General features: G+C 41.7%; 1 protein-coding gene across 1 annotated transcript in view; it reads right to left on the reverse strand.

Annotated features, from left to right (window-relative positions):
* Positions 1–522: 522 nt before the first annotated feature.
* Positions 523–13,830, reverse strand: part of ccdc142 (coiled-coil domain containing 142) — a 121,989-nt gene continuing 108,681 nt past the window's right edge. Inside the window, exons 15-18 of the mRNA XM_076092063.1 lie at positions 12,726–12,836; positions 11,788–11,888; positions 2,209–2,374; positions 523–1,054 (exon numbers count right to left, since the gene is read on the reverse strand). Of these exons, the coding sequence (XP_075948178.1) occupies positions 946–1,054; positions 2,209–2,374; positions 11,788–11,888; positions 12,726–12,836 (487 nt within the window). The 3' untranslated portion in view covers positions 523–945. The remainder of the gene's footprint in view (positions 1,055–2,208; positions 2,375–11,787; positions 11,889–12,725; positions 12,837–13,830) is intronic.

Here is a 13,830-nt window from a genome sequence, read left to right on the forward strand (position 1 = left end):
GTGTGTAAGCGTGTATGTATCTGTATGTATTTGTGTATATCTCTGTATATATTTGTGTATATCTGTGTCTGTATATATTTTCTTTCTTTTTTTCCTATTTTCTATTTTAAGTTCTTTATTTTCTATTTTAACTTCTTTTGTGGACAGGTGTTGTAAATTAGCATTTCGCTACAAACACTTAACACAATGCATCTGGGCTTTGTGCATGTTACAATTCTAATGCTACTGTGATATCCATATCAAATAAAATAAACATTAAAAAGCATCAGATTCTAATGAAAACATCATGAAACTGAGAAATCAACTGTCCCGAGACACTTTTTTGAAGAAAATCTTTGAAACTATGTCGTACTTGCGTTTTGCTCAATTAGCATGTGAAAACAAACTTTGCGGGTGTTCTTCTATGCTGTGAAATGGCGGGTGTCTATTAGCATTACAAGGCATTAGCGCCAAATATTGTTAAGGAGTGTGACTAGACGGCACTCCGCTGCATAAAAAATCCCCTTCAAAATAAAAGCACAAGATTTTTTATTTTTTATTCCCAGGCAAAGGCCCGCGACCCACCCACCAGTTGAGAATCACTGATGTAGACCATTTCAATTCCAGGCCACCGTATACTGTGTACATGTACAAAAGAACAAACATTTCATCAGGAAGTAATGATGATGATATTCTGAATTTAATTCAGGAAAAAAAAAAAAATGTTTTCAGACAAGTGGTAAAACAAATATTTTTTCATAATAAATAGAAATATTTTCGAGATACATTTGTTTTAAATAACCTCCAGAGGTCTAACACTCTTATTTGCAAAAATATACACTGTCTGAACCATAAGAATAAAAACATTTTTTACAGGATATTAATTCTACAATATGTTTTTTGACACTAAACCAGAAATCCAGAGAGGTTCATGTGGCGTGTCACATCTCTGCAGCGTCTGTGTGTTCAGGGTTCAGACTTAGAGAGACACCGCAGACCGGGCAGCCTCCAGCGACGAGCACTGCTTTGGATCCTCAGGTCCAACCATTCCCGCTGAGCAACACCCAGAGCTAGACTGGGAGCACAAAGTAAAGACAGTACAATTCTTACTGTTGAATCTCATCACAACAGCACAGGTGTGTCTGTCTTTTCTAATAACACAAACCTTGAGTATTTTAAAGGGGCCCTGTGTAATACCTGGCCACCTGCTCCAAGGACATAGGTGTCAGCATTTCACCTCTACTACTTGGTCCATGCAATCTACATGTACAGTCAATCAGTTATTAAAAAAAAGCTTACAGCAGGGCAAGAATACACAAAATGTGACCTAACTGCTGAAAGTCTGAGTGACGGTCAAAATAACACTAGTATAATCTTCACGTGTGTCGTTGGCCTATAGTTTACGCCATCTGTGTGGTGACTGTGACACAAACCGGGGCTGTACAGTCCGTGTACCGTCACATTTTGATATATATACTGGCTTGGGTCTGGGGTGGCAGAGACAAGAGAATGACTCGTGATTTTGTTTCCTGCCTATGTGGGCATGCTTTGCTGGGAGGGGAGCATGTCACGGCTCCGAGGTACAAAAACACCAGCACCGGGAGTCCCAGCAGGCTGGTAGAGCGCTGGGTCTAACCTGTGTATTGGCGGCAACAGCAATTTTGCTGATCATACGGGGAGTTGGGGCAGTCCCCCGGAATCAGACTCCCGGTGCGAGGGTTTGTTCTGGCTCGATCAAGCTAACTGCTGAAGAAAGCTCCATCCGTCTGCCAGAGCTGCCAGGCATTCTAGTTCTGGCCAAGAAGCCTCCTGGCAGCAGGCATGGCGAGGGTGTGAGTATTTTTCTCATTTCTGCCACTTTGTATTTAATCCAATAATCCAACATGGACCATAGAGGAGTTATTGACAAGTCCACGGGGCAGGTCCAAGTCTTCGTCCTCTGTTGGTGGACTGAGGACAGACTGGATGCTACAGTGACTCACTATGGCCTCTCCTGGTACAAGTGATATTACAAGACAGGAAGGAGCGGGCTAGCTGGTTAGCATTGTCATTTCAGTAGATATCTCTGTAACACAACACATCCTGTTAATAATGTTAGTTCAATCTATAATTGTTTTAAGCTAAAATTGTAACCAGTTACACATTGTATCTTTTAAGGGGGTGACAGGCATTAAGCCCGATACCTATTCCAAACCATATCACTGAGGAATCACAGTTGTACAAATTTACCTTGGAGCAAGGTAGGGCTCTCCAGGGCTGGATGGGGTCACTGGAGGGACGTCAGCCGTCACAACCGAGGGATCAGACTGAGTCGGGTCCTCACCCTCCATACACCTCAGGTTGGTTATACTGCTCCCCATTGCTGCATCAAGGCTGTCTCTGCTGTTGGCTGGACCTGAAGAGTCACACACAGAGGTCACTGCCACTGACTCTACTCAAACCAATGATCTACTGCATCCATCAAAGTTGTCTATCACCAAAATGTGTTTCTTTTTAAATAAATCTAATACTCTAGAGTTATGAGGGGAGATTGTCTCATTAGGCTTTATAATCCATCTTGAAATGTACTGCTCACACCGTTTAATGCCATACACTTCATTCAAAGATACAAAATATATATAAATATTAGTGCTGGGCAAGTTAACTCGTTATTATTGCGTCAATTAATTAACGCCGACAATTATTTTATCGCGCGTTAACGCAGTTTAAAAAAAAAAGATTATTATTTTGAAAGTCCGTTGCTCACTGGCTCTGAAAACACAGACAGACAGACCATGGCTCATAGGAGGGGCCAGAACACCAGCCTCTGCTGGGTAGGGTAGTTGAAGTCAAATATTTATCTTTTAGTGTTCGCTGAAAATTAGTCCTATTTTTTGAAAACCATACCTGTGCACTACTCATGAGTAGTCTTCGATATCACTTGTGTTTATCCCTGTGGTAGTGATAGATATGTACATGCTGCAACTCAGGATTGGCTTGGGATGGGCGTCATCATGCGTCTCAACCAATGAGAGCATTTGGGGTGGGCGCTGCGGTGCGATAGCCTATCAGTGTTGAGATGCTCCTCCTGTCATCACCGACGTCCTGACATTGAATCAGGAAACAAATACTGTAGCCGTCTGTGTTCACCCAGAGCTCTACGATACCTCATATCAATAGAGACCGGACCAAACTATGTGTATAAATTAGTGCTGGGCAAGTTAACACGTTATCACGTTAACGCATTAATTAATTAACGCCGACAATTATTTTATCGCGCGTCAACGCATTTTTTTTATTTATTATTTTTTTTATTTTTTTTTATTGAAAGACAAGAGACAATACATATACATAAGAGGATGACAGTAACAGTGGGATAAAAGCCAGCAAACATCCTATAGTCAGTTGCGTGTATGTGTGTGTGTGTGTGTGTGTGTGTGTGTATGTCCTTGAGCCTTTTGAGATGGGAAAAAATAATAATAATAATTAAAAAACAACAAAAAAACACAAAAAAAAACAGGTACGTATTTTTAATTTATTATTATTGTAACAGACTGTCTCATGTTTATCGTTTTGTATTGGAGATATGATGTCCCTTCAGGGTTGCCGTAGAGAATAGGCGACTTCCGCTTCTGGTCGAGGGGGGGGGGGCAGAAATAAAGAGAGAAGCTGCACCAGCTGTTGCTCTCCCTGGAGACTACTGGACATCGCTGCGGTAAAGTCAGCAGACACTCAGATCTCCGTGGTCAACTCAGCAGACACTTACATTTTAGTGCACCTATATGCTGAAATTCACGGTAAACGCATTTAAACGGCACAGATCAAGAGCGAGCGAAGGACTTTGAAAGTTAGCGGAAACATTAACGTGAGACAACATCCGGTTTCTTCAGATGAACATCCGGTTTTCAGAATAAGATGCCAACAAAGTATGAATTATATTCACATTAAGTATAAAACATGCTATCTGCATCTCGTGAACTAAATGTTATTGCACTTTTGTTCATATAGCAGTACTTGTAAAATAAAAGTGCGCAATACACTACTTTTGAATTCATTATTGAACTATCGCCATAACAATGCGATTAATCATGATTAATCGCAAAACATCCATGCGATTAATCGTGATTAAATATTTTAATCGTTGCCCAGCACTAGTATAAATGTGTGTGTGTGTGTAAACCATATGGTACAAACAATGAATAGACGCTGTTATTCTGAGTGCTGGAGCTGCTACAAAGTTAGCATAGCCTAGCACCGATCCATCACAGCTCCATTGAGAAAACAAGTATTTTAAAAGTTATTTGCTTGTCGTCATCATTACGTAGTTATTTCGGGGTCCCCTTTTGTCTGTTTATTGCAGTTAAATCAGTTTATTTTGTGTTCATACAGCTGTAGTAAACAGCAACGTGTGGCTCACTAGATAGTGAATACAGCTCGATGAGATCCACGGAGCTCCTCTGGACGTTTAGTTTCCTGGTATCTGGACTTCCACAACACGTACTAAGCAGTCCAATCTGGGGAAGATTTTCAATTCAATTATAGTGGCTTAAATTATTCATAGAATATTATTTCAACACATTGCTTTTTTTGTTGTGTTGATTTCAGAAAATATATATAAGATACAACAAATATTGTAACTGCTAATGTGTAAAGGGAATACTGCTGTTAAAAAGCACCGTATTTGTTTAAAGTGTTTGCAAACCAAATGTTATTGACCTTTTGTTCATATAGCAGTACTTTTAAAATAGATATATACTTTATTCATCCCCAAGGGGAAATTTGTCTGTGGCAGCAGCAAACAAGGTTACACAATAAAATAAAAATATTAAGTATGGAAAATGCACAATATAATAAAATAACAGAGCAGGACCTATTCAATTTAAGAAAATAAAAATGCAAAGTATACAGGTGCTGGTCATATAATTAGAATATCATCAAAAAGTTGATTTATTTCACTAATTCCATTCAAAAAGTGAAATGCCAGACCCAACAATGCAGAAGAGCTGAAGGCCGCTATCAGAGCAACCTGGGCTCTCATAACACCTGAGCAGTGCCACAGACTGATCGACTCCATGCCACGCCGCATTGCTGCAGTAATTCAGGCAAAAGGAGCCCCAACTAAGTATTGAGTGCTGTACATGCTCATACTTTTCACGTTCATACTTTTCAGTTGGCCAAGATTTCTAAAAATCCTTTCTTTGTATTGGTCTTAAGTAATATTCTAATTTTCTGAGATACTGAATTTGGGATTTTCCTTAGTTGTCAGTTATAATCATCAAAATTAAAAGAAATAAACATTTGAAATATATCAGTCTGTGTGTAATGAATGAATATAATAGACAAGTTTCACTTTTTGAATGTAATTAGTGAAATAAATCAACTTTTTGATGATATTCTAATTATATGACCAGCACCTGTATACACTGAATCGAATCGTATTAAATTAACTAAGTAGGAAAAAATAAACTAAACAGTAGTGCACAAGATCACCATCAGCAGCAACAACAGCGTAGCAGTGTTATAGTCTTGTGTTTGATTTGGCCAGAGGTGATTTATTGTACAGTCTAATGGCAGTGGGCAGGAATGTTCTCCTGTATCTGTCCTTGTGACAGCAGAGCTGGATCAGTCTGTTGGAGAAAGTGCTCCTCTGTCCCTGCAGTAGGTGGTGGAGAGGGTGGTCCGGGTTATCCAATATGGATAATAGTTTCTTCAGTGTCCTCCTCTCCACCACCTCTTCCAGATAGTCTTGTTTGCAGCCAATGATGGAGCCGGCCTTCTTAATCAGTTTATTAAATCTGTTGGTGTCTCCTGCTCCAATGCTGCTCCCCCAGCAGACTACAGAGAAGTGAAGTGCACTGGCCACAACAGGCCGATAGAACATCTCCAACATCTTGCTGCACAGGTTGAAGGATCGAAGTTTCCTCAAGAAAAAGAGTCGACTCATCCCCTTCTTGTACACAGCGTTGATGTTGGTCTTCCAGTTCAGTCTGCTGTCAATGGAGACACCCAGGAACTTGTACGCCTCCACCATGTCCACATCCTCTCCCAGAACTCTCAGCGGTTGTGGAGCCGTCGTCTTCCTCCTGAAGTCGACCACCATCTCTCTGGTCTTGGCCACGTTCAGAAGCAGGTGATTTCTACCCGCCCCCTCCACAAAGTCCTCCAATACTGCCCTGTACTCCTCATCCCGTCCGTCCCTTATACACCCGACCACTGCAGAGTCATCAGAGAACTTCTGCAGATGGCATGACCCCGAGTTGTATTGGAAGTCAGTGGTGTACAAGGTGAACAGGAAGTGAGACAGAACAGTTCCCTGTGGGGCTCCAGTATCACTGACCACCACATCAGACAGCACACGGCCCAGTCGGACAAACTGTGGTCTGCCCGTGAGGTAGTCAGTGATCCAGGAGACAGTGGACGCGTTAACCCCCACCACCCGCAGCTTCTCACTCAGCAGCACTGGTTGGATGGTGTTGAATGCACTGGCGAAATCAAAGAAAGTGATTCTCACAGAGCCACCGGATCCATCCAGGTGCGACTGAGCTCGTTGCAGCAGGTAGATGGCGTCTTCCACTCTCACATAAGGCTGGTATGCAAATTGCAGAGGGTCCAGTGATGATTTCACCCGCGGTCAGAGGTGGACCAAGACCAGCCTCTCCAGCACCTTCATCACATGAGATGTGAGGGCAACTGGTCAGTAGTCATTGAGGCCAGATGGTGTTGTCTTCTTTGGTACGGGAACCAGGCACGACGTGCTCAATACACTACTTTTGAATTCATTATTAGGGTTAATCGCGATTAAAAATTGTAATCGTTGCCCAGCACTAATAAATATACATAAATATGTTATGGGGATGGAACTTTGACCACATTGAAGCAGGACGAATCTGAAATCCATCCATCACATATCGACAGGAGAAAAGAAGCCATTGGCGTTACATGCTTCATGTGTGTCTGCAGCTCCCCCCAGGCCATTACAGTCAGCACCGTCACAGACTGAGGTCCCAAATGAAAAATGGGTTTAAATTCCGAAATGAGTACAACACATATGGACGGACCCCCGAAAAAAAAAAAAAATCATTGACCAAATCATTGACAAACTAATTAATTGTAGTCTGAATTATATAAAATACATTTATTGCATATTAGGCCACCAAACATTACTAGTGGTCAAAGGAGCAGCTGTAAAACGATGGACAAACACATTTAATTTCTTATATTCTTCACAATAAAAGTCCCCCGTTATTTTATGCAGAGTACTCTCTCCCTACAGTAATAGTAGACTTTCAAATAACCGCTAACAAAGCTCTGCTACTTTGGTAATAAACACATTTAATTTACTCAAAGTTTTCCTTCAATTCTCCCGAATAAAAGTTAATTTCTAAATGACAAGAGAGCACTCAGGGTGCCACTGGAGCACTCCTCTGTTACTGAGCGTTGCAAAATTACAAAGTGGACAGTGCGTTAGTTGTGCATGTAAATAGTATGTCTAATAGTTAAAAAAGGACTGTTGTGGCCACATTTAGGGCTAAGTGACAATGGTAATGGTAAACTCTGTCAGCATCGTTGCTATTGTTGCACTGCGACCACCTTAGCCTCTGGCCCGGTCATTGCCATGTGACCGTGTGGAGGCAATCCCTCATTATAGATTTGCTCTTTATTTCACATAGTGTTGTGCGAAATAATGTTAAAAAGACAATACTGTAACTTTTGCATTGAAATACTTTCATTTGGAGGCTTTTCCAAGCAAATATTAAAATAAAATTTAGTGTCTCATGTATGAGTGTGCAAATAATAAAGAATAAGAAATACAGATGATTTGTGGCTAAAGCTGACTGAATAATGAATATTAATCAGTGAAACATGTCGCATTCCTTCTTCTTCACACACTTCAGAGAAACAAACAAGAAAAAGTAGTTTTGCTGAAGGTCATAAAGGACTAGTGCGTAACAAATAAAAAACATGAATAAATATTGATTTGAAGTCCATTGTCAATAACAACTGGCATTTATCCCAAGTGAATTTCATGTTTGAGACATTTCAAGCTGCTCTGCCAAAATAGTTCATTGAGCCAGAACATGATGCGCCATGTGTGGTGGACAGTGGGGGTCATGCTGTTAGGAGTGAGCTGGGAGAAGACTTATTTCCACCAAGACAACAAACCCAGACAACAAAAATATACTGGCTTTAAAACAAGCTGGAGTGGTCAATAGTGGAGAATCCACACCTCAATTGAGTTGATAATGTGTCAGAACTTGGAAACTGTAGTTCATTCATGTTCTTGCAGAGCCTCGGCGAGACTCTAGCCTGCGCGGCCGAGAACGTCCGTGACCGGCGAGCGAGACATTTTTAATCCCGCGTGGACCACCTGATGCTGGAAATGATGCTTTGCAAATAGTCCGACGCTTCCTGTATCTGCTGCCTGGCGCTACAGAACACGTGCAAACATGCATTATGTAGCTCTGTGTCAAATGTAAACCCCATTGTGTAAAAGTCATGTAAATCGGAGGTGTTTATCACAAAATCCAGATTTCCTTTCGCCAGCAGGTGGCGCTGTGAGTATTAGGAGAAATGAGCTTGTAGACATCCTCAGGCCATGAGTGTTATCAAGCATGTGAAGTTTGGGACTGTTTGGAACAAGTCCAGCTGAGTTACATCAGCTTTTTTCATGGGGAATCACGTAAAGTAGCCGCCCGCTACAGCTAAACGATTCCGTCAAACGTAAAGTTTTTAGAAACTTGTAATCACAATGGTCTTGAGATTATACTGACCAAATTTGAAGAGGATCAGACAAATTCCCTAGGAGGAGTTCGTTACAGTATAGCGACTAGAAATAGGCCAAATTCTATGGAAAAATGACACAAAAATCAAACTGGCAGACTTCCGGTAGGGTTTAGAGCAGGGGTCACCAACCTTTTTTAAACAGAGCTACTTCAAGGGTACCGAGTAGTACGAAGGGCTAATTATTTGATACAAACTTCCTGAATAACAAAGTTGCACAGATCACCTTTTAATAATCATAATATATGTGAAGAGACTGTTCGATCACATGTCAGTTAATTATTACTCAAAATAATTATTAATAATGATTTCCACAACAATGATGGTATAGCTACACATACATATTTAAACATGCAACTTTTATTTCTGTTAATCTGTTTCAACATTTGAAAGTCAGAGGTATCACATCTCTGATATTTTTGTATCATCACATGATTAAAGACGGTTACTTTTGCACATAGCGCCTGCTGGTGAATGATCCAGTGGTAATGTAGAAATTTTGCGAAGTCTGGGTCACCTTTGCATTGCGCAATGAAGCCTGCATGCCGGCCCGTCATCGCAGGAACCCCGTCTGTTGTCACCGACACTAGCTTTTCCCAATGGTACCTTTTTCTCCACGAAGAAACCAGTAAAAAGTCTCGTCTATAGCTGAGCGGGGGATCCAACCATCCGAGGCGCGCGAGCGTCTTCGGGCGCCCCCGTTCAAACCTCTAGTCTGGGCCTTTTCGGTCGGATTGCGTTGCCTCGCCTCTACCCCCGCCACCCCTGAGTTGTTGCCCCGCGGCCTGTTCCGAGGATTTACGGACCTGACGACGGGGTGCGCTCGCCATTCAGAACCTGAAAACCTAGTGCGGTGCGGCAGCCTCGTCCTGGCTGTCCGCCGTGCACCTCCGGGTACCGGTAGAGAACGTCCGCGACCGTCAGACGGCGCGTCCGCGAGCGAGACGTTTTTAATCCCGCGTGGACCGCCTGATGCTGGAAATGATGCTTTGCAAATAGTCTGATGCTTCCTGTATCCGCTGCCTGGCACTACAGAATGTGTGCAAACATGCATCATGTGTCAAATGTAAACCACATTGTGTAAAAGTCATGTAAATCGGAGGTGTTCATCACAAAATCCAGATTTCCTTTCGCCAGCAGGTGGCGCTGTGAGTATTCTTGAAAATTAGCTTGTAGACATCCTCAGGCCATGAGTTTTATCAAGCATGAGAAGTTTGGGACCGTTTGGAACAAGTCCAGCTGAGTTACAGCTTTTTTCATGGGGAATCACATAAAGTAGCCACCCGCTACGGCTAAGCCATTCCGTCAAACGTAAAGCTTTTGATAACTTTTAATCACAATGGTCTTGAGATTGTACTGAACAAATTTGAAGAGGATCAGACAAATTCCCTAGGAGGAGTACGTTAAAGTATAGCGACTAGAAATAGGCAAAATTCTATGGAAAAATGAAACAAAAATGAAATTTGCCGACTTCTGGTAGGGTTTAGAGCATGATCCCAAGAGACTTATATTTAAGTCTCCATAGGATACATGTACCTTCCAAGTTTCATACATCTAGCTCAAACGTAGCGCTGCTCTTTTGAAATATTGTAGGGGGCGCTATAGAGGCAATTTAAAATGGCCAATTCAAAAAATCATATAAAATATTTCTTCCAATGACCTTTGACACATGTACAAAGTTGTATTCTTTTTTGACCATCCCAAGCCACTAAACCATCAGCTTCCTTTTTCATGGCGAACGATGCGTCGTCACGGCAACAGCGTTCAACGAAAATGCACAATATTCATGTTGATGCATCATCAATGTCTTAAGGCTATCCTTGCTAAATTTGAGAGTAATCAGGTCACCTGGCTAGGAGGAATAAATACAAGTATAAAATATATTTCCTTTAGCCAGTAGGCGGCGCTATGAGTTCTTGAAGTTTCTTCAATTGAAGTATGTTCAGGCTTGAAGTAGCATCATGCATAAGCAGTTGTGTGGATTGAATAATGTACCTTGGAGTTATAACAACTTCCTTTTTCCTCACCAATAAGAAATAATGGCCGCCACGTCAAGGTTCTTCGATGAAAGCGCATGATTTTGATAACTTTTCATCACAAAGGTCTTAAGAGAGCATCCTGACCAAATTTCAAGTTGATCGCATAAATTCTATAGGAGGAGTTCGTTAAAGTACGAAGGCTAAAAATGGGAAAAAAGTGACAAAAACAGAACTTTGCAGGTTTACTGTAGCGCCCGCTAGTGGTTGAATGCAAAGAAAATCTCAGGGTATGTTACAGGATGCGACCTGCACATATGCTGCAATTCTTGTAATTTTAGGACAAATGGTTGAGAAGTTATGTGTATTAATATTAAGCCACGCCCCTAAGAAGTTTATTGGTACATATCTTGTAAACGAAAAGAGATATCAAAAAGCTTTTGATAACTTTTGATGACGTAGATCCAGTAATCATCCACATCAAATTCGGTAGTAATCGGACCAAGCATGTAGGAGGAGTTCGCAGAAATGTGTATTACACTAAATTCAATATGGCGGAAAATCTAAGTAGGCGGAGCTTAGGGGTCTGATTGGCTTTTTTGTAGCTCTAGCTCAAGTGGACGTGTGTCAAATTTCAAGTCAATCGGACATACTGGCTGAGGGGCGTCGCCGGTCCAACTTGTAGGGGGCGCTAGAGAGCCATTTCTTAACACAGAAAGATGCATTCTTTTTCAGATGGCTATATTCACCAGGCCTGACAAGTCCCCAAAATTTGGTGAGTTTTCATGCATGGCAAGTCCTCCAACCATGCGTACGTTTACCCAAACGGGTACAATATCAATAGGGCCTTCGCGGCCCGACGTCGGTAGCTCGGGCCCTAATAATAACGGATGCCTACAATTTCAATAGGGCCTTCGCAGGCCCGATGTTGTCGGTTGCTCGGGCCCTAATAATAATAATAATACCCCTTACAATTTCAATAGGGCCTTCGCAAGCCCGACGTTGTCGGTTGCTCGGGCCCCAAATATGGTTTCATTAGGGCGACTTTCTGACCGAGTGGTATGGTACTCACAGCAGCGTTTGAAAGGTTCCCAGGCTCTGGACTGCAGGTATGGTTTGGCCTGTGGCTGCTGGAGCAGACACACCACTGCTGAGTCCACTTGCTGAAACACCCTGCAGACAGAGAGAAGGATCACCCAACCTGCTTACCAAAAGTGCTGTGGGAGCTTTTACTGGCACAGGGTTGTCTCCCACATCACTTTGTTATTGGAAGAACTGCATCCGAGAGATCATCAACAGCAGCAGAACATGTTTGTCTCTACTTGATGGTACATGGACTGTACTTGTATTTCTCTTTTCTAGTCTTCCGACTACTCAAAGCTTTTTAACACTACATGTCATCACTCACCCATTCACACCCATTCATACACTGATGACAGGGGCTAGCATGCAAGTTCCACCTTCCCATCAGGGCTCACCCATTCATACACCGCAGTCACAGCTACGGGAGCATGACCACACCCACTTAGTGTATACCATTCCAAACCACTGGTGGAGCTTGTAATGCATCATATTTGTTGTAGAGCATCTTTGAGTCAGTGTAAAAAAGCAAAGCCAGCGTAATGGCAGATCCTCTTTATGGCAGTATTACAGAATCTCTGTGTAAAAGGGGCTAAAGTTTACACAGGTCAACAGTCAAATAAAATACTTTTTTAAAACACCAAGAAATGACATTTTCTCATGCTTTTTAAATTGTCTTGACTTGTTAAGTGACCCAAAAGAGAGTCCAAAGAGCTAGCAGTCAGGTGTTAACCACATATGTTAAACATGAAGTCAGTTCCCACTAAAGCAAAAAATGCGTGGCACATGGCATAGCTGTGAAACTTTCACAAATATGTAGGTGTGATGGATTTGAAAACAAGTAAAGACATTGGTTTGTTGAACAGTTCAATGAGACACAGAACATGACACTACAGCATGAACAGAAAGTTGAAAGGCAGGATGTCATACCGGAGGCTGAGCAGCCGTTGGTGGAGTTCAGCTGACAGGCCGTATTGGTCCGACTGGATCAACTCTCTTATGGAATCAAAGTCCTGCTTCAGCTGGAGAGCTCCCTGCACACTGAGGAGGAGCAACAGAACTACATGTCAGCAGTTCTCACTCACACACAAAACAAATCAAACAAAGACAAAATTGTGTTTTGTTGGCAGAAACAGACTGACCCGTGTTTTCATGAACATTTTCTCATTCTAGTAGTTACTGAAATGATGCTTTATATTTTTTACATTATATATTTTCATGCGGTCACATTGGACCTCATGCAGGAAGAAATAAATGAACAAAGGACCTAGTTTGTTTGTATCCACGATTTGTTATTATTTTGTTACCACCCACTGATTTCTGGGAGTCACCAATGTTTTCTTAGTTTTGCTCTCCTCTTAGGTAAGAGAACATTTAACATCGAGAGCACTCTTAACAAGATAAGAAAAAAAAACATCTTGTTTTCATAGTCTACAACACAAAAAACAAATGAATATCATATAATCAAATTAAGATGATCATATCTTTCAGAGTAATTATATTGATTGGATTATTTAATTTGTGGGCCTAAGAAATACAACTGGTCCATTGATCCCAGTTGACCCTTGGCTAAGTCCCGCCCCCCGCTGCTACTCCATCAAGCAGAGTCACCATGAAGCTCAAACTGTCACTAAATGCACTACCGAATACTTTTTATTGAATTTTTTGGTAAAACAGAAAGTGATTTCTCAGTGTAAAAGTGAACCAGCACATCACCTGGTGATCGAGACAGAAGACAATGAAATGAAGGAACAACACTGTTCCTCTAATGCTCGGTAGGTCTTTATTCACTGTTAATCATTAAAAAGCTAAAGCATAATGTGTAGACATTCAGTATACCTTCAGTAGCTAGCTTAAAATAGAAGTGCTAACGCTACGATAGGCAAGGCTGCGGAACGGGCGGGACTTAGCCAGAGGTCAACGAAGACGATGAAACTCTTTGATGATTGCTCGTGTCCAGCTTCTGAATGGCTTACATACTTCTATTCTATGGTTTTTGATTTTCCTGCAACAGCAGTGCTGACACTCTGAAAAA

The sequence above is a fragment of the Anarhichas minor genome, unplaced genomic scaffold (assembly GCF_050575085.1).
Source record: "Anarhichas minor isolate MPS153535 unplaced genomic scaffold, ASM5057508v1 ptg000015l, whole genome shotgun sequence".
In the NCBI taxonomy this organism is placed as follows: domain Eukaryota; kingdom Metazoa; phylum Chordata; class Actinopteri; order Perciformes; family Anarhichadidae; genus Anarhichas; species Anarhichas minor.